This window comes from Emydura macquarii, unplaced genomic scaffold (genome assembly GCF_026122565.2).
Source record: "Emydura macquarii macquarii isolate MOO-44397 ecotype Brisbane River unplaced genomic scaffold, CSIRO-AGI_Emac_v2 contig_1027, whole genome shotgun sequence".
Taxonomy (NCBI): domain Eukaryota; kingdom Metazoa; phylum Chordata; order Testudines; family Chelidae; genus Emydura; species Emydura macquarii.
Genome location: NW_027131164.1, coordinates 13867274 through 13880386, shown reverse-complemented (window position 1 = coordinate 13880386; position 13113 = coordinate 13867274). Strand labels below are relative to the sequence as shown.

The 13113-nt window shown below is 41.9% G+C and overlaps 1 protein-coding gene across 2 annotated transcripts in view; it reads right to left on the bottom strand.

Annotated features, from left to right (window-relative positions):
* MBOAT2 (membrane bound O-acyltransferase domain containing 2) overlaps positions 1-13113 on the bottom strand; it is a 198662-nt gene that overhangs the window by 168048 nt on the left and 17501 nt on the right. For both annotated transcript variants that reach the window (XM_067544805.1, XM_067544808.1), the window contains exon 2: positions 679-824. In XM_067544805.1, coding sequence (XP_067400906.1) covers positions 679-824 — 146 coding nt within the window. The remainder of the gene's footprint in view (positions 1-678; positions 825-13113) is intronic.

Genomic DNA, 13113 nt, shown 5'->3' with positions numbered 1-13113 from the left:
GATAAGTGTCAGTAAATGTCAATTTCACTGTACACACACAGAAGAAAAAATATTTCCATAAATGATAATCAAAACTGACAGACAAGCAAAATAAGAAAAATACAGTTTGAGAATTTATCAGAGTTGATTTAAGGTTACTTCTTCTGTATACTTTGAACTGTGATATTGACAGTTTGTGTTTTGATAGTTATAGAGCATTAACTTTTTAAATCTTGGTGTCAATCATTAAATAATTTCCTGCAACTGTGAAAATTTAAATCAATAAAAACAAAAAATAGACATTGATATTATCTATTGACATTATAAAATATTGCTTTCTGACACACCTACTCAAGAGCACTATGTCAAACAAATTTGTCACAAGTTGTACAAGTTACAACATTAAAGTTTTTATTTTAGCTCTTCCTCTCTCCTCCCAAAAACAGCTGTAAGATACAGCAGTCCTTTAAGTCCATAAAAGACCTTCAAAGAATTAAATACTGTTGTGGCATTTAGAGTACTTTCTATCTCAGTTACATTAAATGGAGCATATATTGTTTTGGTTTTTTCTGTACATTTGTTTACAAGAACACAAAAAATAGTAAATTTAACTGTAATAAACTTCAGCAGCACTAAATACCAAAGCATATGTAACACAATACACGAAACAGTTGAAAAATAAGAAAAAATGTTACTTACCATCCAAAACAAAAAAGTGCAAGATAAAGTCCTAAAAGCGTGGCAACAACATGTCTTATAAATGAGCTAGTTTTGCTTGAATGAAGGTATGTTCGAAACCAAATAGCCGCAAGCAAGGCAAACAGTTGGCACACTACGAAGTTGACCTGCAGAGAAAAGATAGCTGTTATTCTACACAACCATCATAAACAAGGCTGTCGCTTGCAAATCAAAACCCCCACCACCAACATCCACCCTATACTAATAGGACTACTGAATTATTCAAGCATCTCACAACTTTAAACAATTAATTTTCATTTCTAAGGTAGTGAAGTATACAGATTTTACATGGAAAACGAAAAGGAACAGAAAGGCTAATTCACCAAGGAAGGAATCAGAGGAAGTCTGTTACAGATCCAGAAACTGAATCCAAACATCCTAAGTTCCAGACCAGTGCCTTAACCATAAAGCCATTCTTCCTCTCCTGATATCCCAATTTAAAAACAAAGTCGAGTTATCATTTTTAGAACATTGCCTTCTTTAGTCTGAGACTAGAGCTGACCTTTGTTCCCAACAGGGCAGAGAACCTTCTTTGATGGTCTGTCCTCAGATCTAAAAGAACCAGGTGAAGTTTTGGAGTTCAATGAGGCAGTGTTGTGCAGCCAGAGTCTCACATCAGCAGCATTGCTGGATATTATGTTTATCTTGTGTTCTTTGACTTCCAGTATGGTGGGCTCCTAAATATTTCCCCCTCCTTTTTATTGTATCAGCCCCACAGGCAAGTTGCCTTATAATATAGGAGACCTGCCATCCTGCTATAGGTGAAATGATTAATTTTAATTAATTTATTAAATGATGTTACATTCTGAGTCCGACTGTAGCATGAAGAGTTTTCAAAGTCTTATGCCAATGCTGTGACGAAGTGGTTCTCTTCTTTCAACACAGAGATGACCTGTGCCTGCTGATTGTGAGAAACCCTAGAACAGCTCAAATAAGCCCCTCCCAGAAACCCCCCACCCTCCCAGAAAGCAGTAGCCCTTCCCTGCAGCTTCCACCAGTTCCTCCTGCCTCTGCTTCTCCCTGCCAGGTGCACTATACCGACTCAGTTATCCTCCAGGGAAGAGGCCCAGCCACACTGTGACCAGGCAATCTGGAGGGGCATGTGACCCTGCACCGCACCTCCACACACACCCCTCCACACACTTCACCTCTGTTTCAACATAGCAATCGCAGAGTCTTGCCAGCAGAACTGTCCTGGGCTGTGGACAGCATGATAAACTGAGTTCTCTTTACTCAGAATAGAATGTTTCTCACTGCCAGTTTTGCAGACCAGATTATTCAGTTGATGATTCCAAATCTGTTTTCATAATATCAGATGAACACCTACAGGTTGAAAGTACTGTGGTCTCTTCTCTATTTAGATTTCCATACAAGTTATCCACTAGTTCTGTAGGTGTTTGAGGAGCTTTCCATCTGCAATGTGGACATGCACCCCTCCTTTTCATAAAATTGTTGAAATTCACATTGGTACAGTGCTCTTACTGTTGGAGACTGTTGTGCTTTCTTCAAGAAAGCATGGTACCAACATCAGACAAATGAGATACTGTTAAGCCATTTCACTGCTCTCAAAGCCACTTCTTGTTGTTGACACTCTGTAGTCTTCCTTTTTTGGGAAAATTATGGAACCAGTTGCAGCACAACACAGCAACAGTATACCCCAGAGTCTTCAAACTTCCTTAACACCTTTTGAACTGCTCTGGTCTTGTGGATAGACAATCTCCTGGTGACATACACAAACCAAGTATCCATGCAGACCCTTAGGTCTTCCAGAAAGCAGAGACTCAACTGACCATGGAAGTCTTGTTAATATGCCATGGGATCCTGGCAGGAATTGACAGGGTGGCATTGGATTGGCTCATTTATTTCCTCTCTGGAAAGCCACAGAGGGTAGCATTGGGAGTCTGTTCATTTGCCCCAAAGTTTCATTCATGAGGGTACTGAAGGGTTCGGCTGCATCACCTTCCACTCAACATAAGCCAATGAAAGGAAGTCTGAACCCCACTTATTGTTATCTTATCTTATCTTACCTCAAAAGACTTCATTTTAACTTTTCAACAGCTACCTAGCCTTCACTCCTGTGACGAAATGGAGATATTCCATTGGGGAAATCCAAAATGGGGTTTTCTCTGAGTGCCTCAGTTTCCCCTCATATGTTCCTCATGTATTTTGGTGATGGGACCCGGGTGTGTGATCATTGTAGAGACCACTAGAGGGCAGATGGGCCTTCCCCAGCCACACATATGCAGACCTAGCCATGACCCCTTGCCCTGGCTCAACCAGTTGCAACAGGTTGTGGCAGATGGAGACCAAGAGGAGTGGCCACCTTGCCCAGGAAGGAAACAAAGGACTGGGAAGGGTAAAGGGACGGCGCTGGGCTGGTGACTGGCTGAAAGAGCCCAGTCCCCCATGAGTGATCGGGGACCGGAGGGCCTGAGAGTGGGGCTCTGAAACTCTGCAGGTGGTCACTGCTGTAACTCCTAATTAAGCTGCTAACAAAAAGTCTTTCTACGCTGTGATCCTGAAATCTAATAAATCCTTCTGACTTCCACGATGACTGTGAATCACTTCTGACTGCAAGGCAGGATACATGGCTCCTTTGGGGGCATGGTAGAATTCCCCATGGTCCCATCCAGGGGGGCTCCACAGGGGGAGTTCTGGAAGAGCAGGGGTGCTAAACCCTTCAAGGCCAGAGTCAGGATGCAGCTGCATAGGTATGTGGAGACCCAACGGCAAACTCCGAAACACTAGAGTTCTGACTCAACAACAGCCCCAACCTCAATCACCAGCTTGTCTATTTCACTAATAAGTACCTCCAAGCATTATCTCATGTGAGCTCATAAGCAGGGGAAGCCTTCCCATAAAAGTCCATAAAGCCAACCCCACATCCATCTTCAAGTACCTCCTCAAAACTCATTTCAAAAATGCCATTTGACAACAGCTAGGATAGCAGTGAGTTGTGATTACTGCTACCAATTTTACAGGATTCATAGTTAAAGCTAGTTTTTTCTAAAGCATTCTATTGTTTTTGTTACCCTATCCTCTCTGCCCACCCCCTTTTCCATCACCACTTCTCTGTTTCCTCCATCTGCATTGTCTTTAGACTAAGCTCTTTGGCACACGGACTGTCACCTATTATATATTTGTATAGTGCATAATAGCACTATGGACCACTAACCTGGTTGAAGCCACTTGGCACAATAACAATATACTTATCAAATATTATTAATACACGAGTGTGTGAGTTGCAAAGCCATCTGTATTTTTCATGATACTTTGCTTTATATCTCCATTTCTTCAGACCCAGGCGAAAAGTTGTTCAGTTTTTTCAGTCTGGCAGAGAAAGATGCTTGAATTAAAACTAGTTGGCTCAAGATCAATCCAGATAAAACAGATTAAAGATGTTTCGTAAGAACAGGCCCAACATAGATGTCTGGAGAACCACACTAAAACACCTCTGACAACAAAATACAAAGTTTGTAAGGATCCTGTGTTTATGGTCATTGAGCCAGTTTTCAATCTATGACAGTGCATCTATTAAGTTAATTTTGATTAGTTTTTCCAAGTAGAAATTGAATACCACCAGTTTCCTGTGTAACCCTCAATTAATCTGTATCACAGATTCCCCATTTTACAAATGTGGACAACACCCACCTTTGTAAACCACACTGAGGCCTTCAGATGAACGTGGTTATGTAAATGCAAAGTTTATTATAGATAAGATGTTGTAAGATGCTATCTGAGGTTTTGCCAAATTCAAATTTTACATCTTTTGCTTTCCCCTCAATTAATTTTGTAACTAAATAAACCAAGTTACACAAACTTGACTGCCATGATGTTTTTTTATAAAACTATATTAACATTATCCTGCAGATATTAAGTGTTCCCCTGCCATCTCTATTTCATTATGTTAGTAGGGAAAGAAAACCTTGTCATTCCTGCTGCTATCAGAATTGCTGAAATCATATGTGGCAAAACAGAAGTAGATAAAATTAAAACCATGACAAGAAGAATTGATGACATGGCAGAAGACAATTGAACAAATTTCAGAAAATATCATCCAGAAAAAACAGTTCGCTTTACAGATTGATGAATCTATGGATGTATTCAACTATGCACAATTGATTATATTTGTCAGATACATTGATGAAGAAGACGAGCAAGGAATACAGGAACAAATATATGGCTGCAAAGAATTGGACACAAGAACAACAGGAGAAGACATTTTTAAGATCTTAAATGAGCACATTGTAAAAAATTGATTGTCATGGGAGTGGTGTGTGTCTGTGTGCACAGACGGAGCCACAGCAATGGTAGGTTGACCATGTGGTCTTGTTACTCGCTTAAAAGCTATAAATCCTTCAATCAAGTGAACCATTGTATTATCCATAGACAGGCATTGGCTGCAAAGAGACTGAATGAAGATTTAAACAGCATGGTAGGAATGGCTGTGAAAACAGTAAACTTCATAAAAGTGCAGGCTCTGAATTCACGTCTTTTCTGATCACTGTGCCGTGACATGGGATCTGACATATTACTGTACTTCACACTGAAATTTGATGGTTGTTACATGGAAGGTTGTTGAATCGCCTGTTTGAGTTGAGATATGAAGTTAATGTCTTTCTCAGATATGAAATCTGAATTCTTACAGCATTTTGAAGATGACGCCTATCTTTGTGACATTTTTAATAAAGTCAATAATTTGAACCTTCAGCTTCAAGGATACAACACAAATATATTTATCTTGCATGACAAAGCAAGAGCTTTTAGAAAAAAGTTGAGGTTCTGGAAAAATCAAGTTTTATAAGGAAATTTTGTTTCATTTCCACAGCTCTGAGTTCTGTGAAGAAAACGAAATCACTCTGAATGAAGGCGTGAAAGAAAATATTAAAGAACACTTGGTAAATTTGGAGTCAAATTTTGAACATTATTTCCCTAATGTTGAAGAGCATGAAGATCCACAGAAACTATGGATTTTTTAATCCATTTAATCACAGCGCTATTGAACAAGCAGGGATTCCAGCAAGCATGAAGGAGAAACTTTTTGAGCTTTGCATGGACAGTATGTTGCAAAGGATGCAGAGCATAGGACTGGGTGACATTCCTGCATTTTGGCAGAGAATGAAACATGAATACCTACAGCTGAGAAACATGGCTCTCACAGAGCTTCTACCATTGCCTGAACATATTTGTGTGAAACCAGTTTCCCGCACTTCACTAAGCTAAAAAGTAAAATAAGAAATCATTTGTGTCCGGAAAATGATCTGATAGTAGCAATAAGTAGTTTAAAACCAAGATTTGGAATGCTTATGTCATCCAAATAGGCCCAAGTTTCTCATTAAATCCTGCTCTTACAAGAACTCATTTTTATGTTATTTTGTTAAAACTAGCAAAAAGTTCAGTCCAGTCCCAGATTTATAGAACACTTCTAGAGGGGGAGTATCAGTTCCAGTCACAAAAATACCTATGTTTAGAGAGTTTTATTAATATAAATGTTTGAGTTATATTGTTTTTACTGTTCTATAATTTTTATGATGCATGTGTTTTTTTGTTTCAAAATCCATTGTAAAAAAAAATTCAATAAAAAAGAATAAATTTTACATTCTGAATCATTGTATGCCTATGCATGTGTGTGTGTGTGTGTGTCTGTCTGTCTGTCAGCATGTCGCTGCATGAACCTGACTACGTCCTTGTGTCTTTTTATCTCTGAACTACAGGTCCGAACACCCTTCACCCACTGCCACCACAGTACTCCTGCAGACATACCCTTTTTAGAAAAAGAGCAACCACTATCTTCCCTCTTGCCCTCCTTCCCTGTCTCGCTCTCACTCTCTCTCTCTCACACCCCCTCTTTTCCTGTCTCTCTCTCTCGCGCCCTCCTTCCCTGTCTCTTTCTCACCCCTTCCTCCTCTCAAATCCATGGCAAAAAATTTGGAGTGCTGCACATTGCATAGCGCTTTATATCCTCCAGCATTGGCATGCCACTCAAAGCATCCTAGCTTTGGCCAACATCACCTCTAGCCCAGGTACATACTTTAGTTGTGCACCCTTGGTGTAAAGGTGGTAACCCTACCCACACTAGATCTGACATCTGTCATATCACAGCCTTATATACCCAGCCCTTCTTCCAACATATGGCACACAGTCTGTAAATATAAAATCGCATGGGAAATTGAGTGTTGGGATACTTATTAAAATTTTCAGAAGTTAGGGTTACACAGTATCTGTAGACCAGTGTTTTTCAACCTTTTAAGTAGCAAGTATCCCCTAACTACATCAACCAAAATGCTACACCTCTCACAAAGGTGGAGTTATTAGGTCGTGTAATGGGCAACTTATATCAGCAGGAGCAATGTTGTAGTGTAGGCACACACTGTAATGTAGACCAAGCCTAAGAGTTTAGATTCACTGTCCTTTTAACAGCAGCTGTGCAGTCTGTCCCTAGCCATAAGTTACTGGAAACCCCTCTGTGACACTCTGTACCTCAAAGTAGCATCCTTGAACCCCCATACTTACCACTGTGATACAATGATGATGTGTTTTGTACAAAGTATGCCTTGTGAGGTATCATTTTAAGTCTTGATCTGCTGAACATTAATATCCTGTTACATTGTATGTGAAGTTATGAAGCATTGCTATAAATGTCATTGAAATATGCTAGGAGGTTGGGAGATGCCCACAGCCAAGCTTTCAATTGCAACAAAGGACCAGCCAGACATATGCTGATGGCCCATTAAATCCCTTTAATGGGATCAATGGGGGTTGCCTGACTCCCACATCACAGCAAGGATATTTCTGGAAGAAGGTATAAAAAGAGAGACAGTCTCTTCCCTCCACCCCCCATCTCAACACCTGGAAGAATGTCTGGAAGATAAAGATTTTGAACTGGAGAAGGGTAGTCCCAGTTCTGAAAGGTAGTCCTAGCTTGTATATTGAGGAACTGTAACCTGCTTGTACTACATGTCAGGGTGAGAAAAGCTGTGTGATTCAACTCTTGCTTAGACTAAAATATTAGGATTTAGAATGTGTGTTTATTTTTCTTTTCTTAAGGTAACTATCTCTGACCTGTATGCCTACTATTTATCACTTAAAAATCTATCTTTTTGTAGTTAATAAATCTATTTTATATTTTACCTAAAACAAAGTGCTGGGAAAACTCAACTCAGCTTAACACAGGCTGTTGAACGTCCACTACCCTTTTGTCAGAGTGGTGAACTAGGTAATTAGCTTACATTAGTCAGGCTTCTGACCAGGGTAAGATGGTATAGTTCTTGGATGCAAGGCTGGGGAGCTAGGGGGAATGGGCTGGAGCCTCTCTAATGATGGTTCATGAGTGACTGGGAAATCATTCATGTTACTCAGTTGGGTGTGTCTCTTGCCTGGGGATGTTTGTATAAGTGCAGTGCCTAACAGAGGTTTCTAGCTTGACACCAGCATCACAGTGTCAGAAGCAGGGCCAGATTAACCTTTTGTGAGCCGGCACCAAACATATTTGTGGGCCTCCATGAGGGCAATGGAGCAGGGAGCATGAAGGTGGGTGGGTCGGTTCCCAGAGCAAGGGACTGGCCAGGGGAAATGGGGCAGGGTGCGGCAGAGGAGGCCCCGCTCTGCTCAGCCAAGCATGGGGACACTGTTTACCAACCAGACACCCACTGGCCCGCCTGGCCCTGCGCTGCCAATGTGCTCCTTTCTCTCAAGGACACACCCACACCATGCCACACCACCCGCTCTGCCCAGCAGTCCACCGACCACCTATGCCCAGCACCCCCTCCCCAGACCCTTATATCCAGCGCCCCCTGGATCCACTATGCCCAGCACCCCCACACCCAGCATCCCCTCCACCCACAGACCCCTATACCCAGCATCCTTCCCACCCCCACACAGCCCCACCCCCACAAATTCACAGCACCCCAACACACAAAGACCACATCCACCCCCCACTGCCCAGAGCCCCCAACAGACTCCTCCCATGCCCAGCGCCCCAAAACACATAAACCTCCCCTACTCTCCACTCCCAGCATCACCCACCCCCTCATAGACCTCCCAGAGACCCCCTTCCCTGCGCCCTGCCTCCTGTCTGCACTCACCAACCCTGCTGAGAGGTGACTATGTCCGCCAGACAATCTCCAGCATGGCCGGGGCCAGTCCCAGCATCACTCTGGCCCCTCACCAGGGATTGCTCCAGCCCCTCAGGAGCAGTGCGATCAGCCAGGCCAGAGCGGGAGCGAGGCCTGCCTGAGTCAGCCTCCCTCTCTTGCCTGGCAGGCCCAGCTGAGCCCCCCACGCTGTCCCCCCCAATCCCACTGGCTGAGACCGGCCCACCTCTGCACCCGATCCCAAATGGCTCAGCCCTGGGGAAGCAAGCAGCACCCCACAGGCAACAGGCAGCAGAAACTGCTCAGAGCTGGAGCCGCACTGGGGACTGGGGCAGGCCCCTGGAACACAAGTACTGAGAGCTCACCCATAACCACTAGCCCCGCAGCCAGCAGCCCTGACCAGCCTACATGATGGAATCTGCCTGCTGGGTGGTGAGCCCCCTACAGGCAAGTGGGACCTGCTGGCAGGGAGCCACTTACACAGCAAGGCCTAGGTGCTGGACTGCCCAGAGCCAGGTGCCAGACGCAGCCGTGTGCATGGATTAGACGGGTTCATAATGGGCCCCTTCTGAGTGTGGTCCCAGCGCCACTGTAAACCCGGTACTGATCAAAGGCAGCTCAGGCTGGTGTGTTTGTAGGGCTCAGCAGTCCCACAGTGCAGTTTGTACTCCAGGGACCCTGTCACACCCTCCAATCACACACTACTTCACAATGGAGGAATCACTACAGGGGCATCTGACCAACTGAGAAAAATAAAATAAAAGTTAATTTACTTGTATACATGGTTGTCAGTTGGATGGTACTGATTAAACATCCCAGACTGTAGAGGGTACATTTCACGAGGGACCTGCAATGTCATAGCAGCAAAACTGTAGTTATCAGCGTGGCAGCCACACCAGAACACTAAAAGCCACTTTCAAAAGTACATGTAACATATACATGAAAACCTAAATTCCAAGAGCAGTGGGTCCAGTGGATGGAGCACTGGATCAGGGTTCAGGAGATCAGGTTTCTAATCCCATGTTTGACCTATTGAGACCTCAGGCAAGTCACTTCCTCTCTGTGCCTTTGTTTTCTCTCTCTTTTTTTGGTAAGTCTTATCTGTTTAAACAGGAGTTTTGCAATCTACAGGTTCTGACCCCCAGGGCATTATGAACTGGTTTAAGGGGATCACAGATAACCTCCTTTTTTACTTTTGTTTAAAAGGAAGTGTTTTTCTAATACTTATGGTCACAGAGATAGTCTTGAAAAGGTTATCCAAAATGTAAATTCATACTATGCCTGCTTGAATGCACAGCCAGCCTGAAACAACAGATTACAGAGACAGAAACTGGCCATGGCATAAAATATGGCATTTTTCTATTTTTCTACAAAATGGAGCATTTTTGCAATGGAATTCTGCACTTTTTGCAGTCAAGTACTTGACCTTATTTCTTTTGTCGCCCTGCCCTGTTAGGATCTGTCTGTAGCTGCATTTTGCTCTCCCAACTTTCCACTTTAGAGGAAGTTAATTGGATTACAGTGCATGCTTCCTACATTGTTCCATGGAGTCAGACAGCAGGGCAATCCCTACCATGCTCCCTTTATTTTTCCCCTGCTTGCCACCTGCATTTCCTCTCTGGTAAACTCAATCAAAACATGCCCCCAGAATACTTATCAGCTGCCATGATATCACAACAACTTTTCTGAAGCATCTGGTAAAGAATTATGTGGCGTGCAGATGGCCATTAAAAGAAAGGAAGCATTAAGCCATTTGTAGAGCAAATAGTCTTTATGAAAAAAGCCACTGAATTCTTCAAGCAAAAGCTTCTAATGTTGTAAACCCATAAAACTCTCTCATTAATGGCAATATTGTAAACATAAAAATCCTCAAAGCATAATACAGTCACAAAACAAATAAAAAAATCAGTCTCATAATTAGGGTAACATTGATTATGCCTTTTCTCTCAAATATCATTGTTAGTTTGGGATCTGGTGCTGCCAGTTAAGTCAATGCAATTTTCCTCTCCAATGATGCAGTCAGTTGATGAATTCATTAATTGATGACATGGCTGCAGATATTTGTGAACAGCTGCTTAGAACTCAGGAGAACCACTAGTTTTCCACACAACTGGATAAAACCACAAGTGTGCCTTATTCCACTCAACTTTTAACTTCTGTCCAGCATGAGTTGGAAGGAACCATACATGAGGCCTGCTTGACAGAACAAGTAAGAGGAAAAAAATATATTTGAAGATTTATAACAACCAGTTCTTAAAGAAAGGTGGCTACAATCCCTGTATCGGTATTTACATAAACTGTGTAAATCAGCAGTCTCTCTTCAAAAACAGAGCTCACTGGCTTTTACATGGCAAAGTTGTAAACCACATGGTCAAACTCAGAGATGAAACAAGGGTTTTCCTTACTGCACATGCCTCTGTCCCTGCAGAGCTTCTCTTCCCAGGTGAAATATGACAGATTCTCAATCTGGCAGGTCACAAACAGATGCCAGTGGGTTGTGAACACCCTGTCTTTCCCAGATTGTGTGGGGCCAGAAGTGGAAGAGACTGAACCAATTATTTAGACTAAGTACTTTGGATAAAAAGACCATCTTACCAGGTGTCTATACAGTGCCAAGCATGATGGGATCCCCTGACCATTTCAGTTTGGGTTTGGAGGCCCTACTCTAATGATAAAATAAAAATAAATATTAAGATAATAAAACTTTTTAAAAATCTGCAGTCACCTTTAGTCTTACTCAACTTTACCAAGACTAGCAGCAGCTTCTTTTGTCCAACTAATAATAAACCCCATCATCTTAAAATAAATTTGTTGGCAGTCATCAGGACCACTAGCCAATCTCAATCACATTCTGAATGTTTTTTTCCCCAATATTTGCTGATTTTAATCCAAAACAACATACATAAGAACAGACAAATTTTTAATTATATATTTCTATTTCTGTTTAACTTTTTCAATTATTGGCAGATAATTCTTTAAGTATGCTGGGGAAGAGTAATGAAGAATATGATCTAGGCACTAATAATCTGGTTTGTGCAATAAATGAGCCTCAAATCCAATAAGCTTTTAAACAGGGCTTATTAAGTCTTTATTCCAAATCACTGCAAGGAAAGAAAAAAATGTATAACTGAGGATTTAAAATGATGTGTCATTTTGAGCAACAGTAGGTTTATACATTTTCAGAGCGAGAACAAGCCAATATTCACACTCATCGGGGGAGATGGGATACAAGCTGAAGGTAATAACTCTGATCACTAAGCCAATCTCACAGTGACTCAGCATCATTGGTTCTCAGCTCTCATTTGTGGCTCCAAGTAGCCTATGCATAGGATCAGCCAAACCCCAGGAAACCAATTTGGTTCAAAAGTGAAATCTGAATAAGAATGCTGATGCTTTTTTAAAAAACAGTAATGAGACAGAAGAAAAACATGACCTATAATAGCGCTTCTTCTGAAAGGAAACTGGGTGTGAAAAAAACCACACACCCCCCGAGCAACATAAGTGGTAGTATGCACAGAACTACACTGGCAGAATAACTTTTCCCTCTGACATATCTATTACTGCTCATTGAAGTGAGTTTTATTACGTCAACAGGATGTTGGCATAGAGCAGCTACATGAGCAATCTTATAGCGACATAGCTGCATAGGTACAGCTGTTCCACTGTAAACTTGCTCATGTAGACATGGCCTTAGATTGCAAAGGAAAAGCATTTAACAACTTCAGTACACAAACGAGTGTGTTTAAACTATCAAGATGCATTTCCAAACAAAGGACAATTTAATTACTGAATTCACCATGGGAAAAATATTTTTCATCACCTGCATAAACAAGTTATGGAATTTCACTGAGAAACAATATACTGGAAATTATTATTTAAGTTTTGATTAGATTAGTCAAATGGTCAGGGAAACAACTATGTATTTCTTCACAAATCTCTCTCTCTTAGGCCTTATAGATGTTCATTTATAGTAACAGACCATTTTTTAAGGATTCCTTAATGCCATAATACAAATGAACTTTCTAGTACAAGAAGAGGCTAGTCCAAACCCAGTTTGATGGTCAAGAGCATGATACAAACACAGTAATGTCTTTTACACAGTACATCTACACAGTAACAGGCTTCCCAGAACAGCGTAGACAGATGCACGGTACAAATAGCAATGTCTGTGGCCACAATGGCTTGGGTCTGACACCCAAGTATGTACCCAGGAGATCAGGCAGGTTTGTACTTGGGTGGCTTGTTTAAGTCACCACCCATGCCACCACTGCCACACTACTATTTTGTGTGCTAGCTCAAGTAC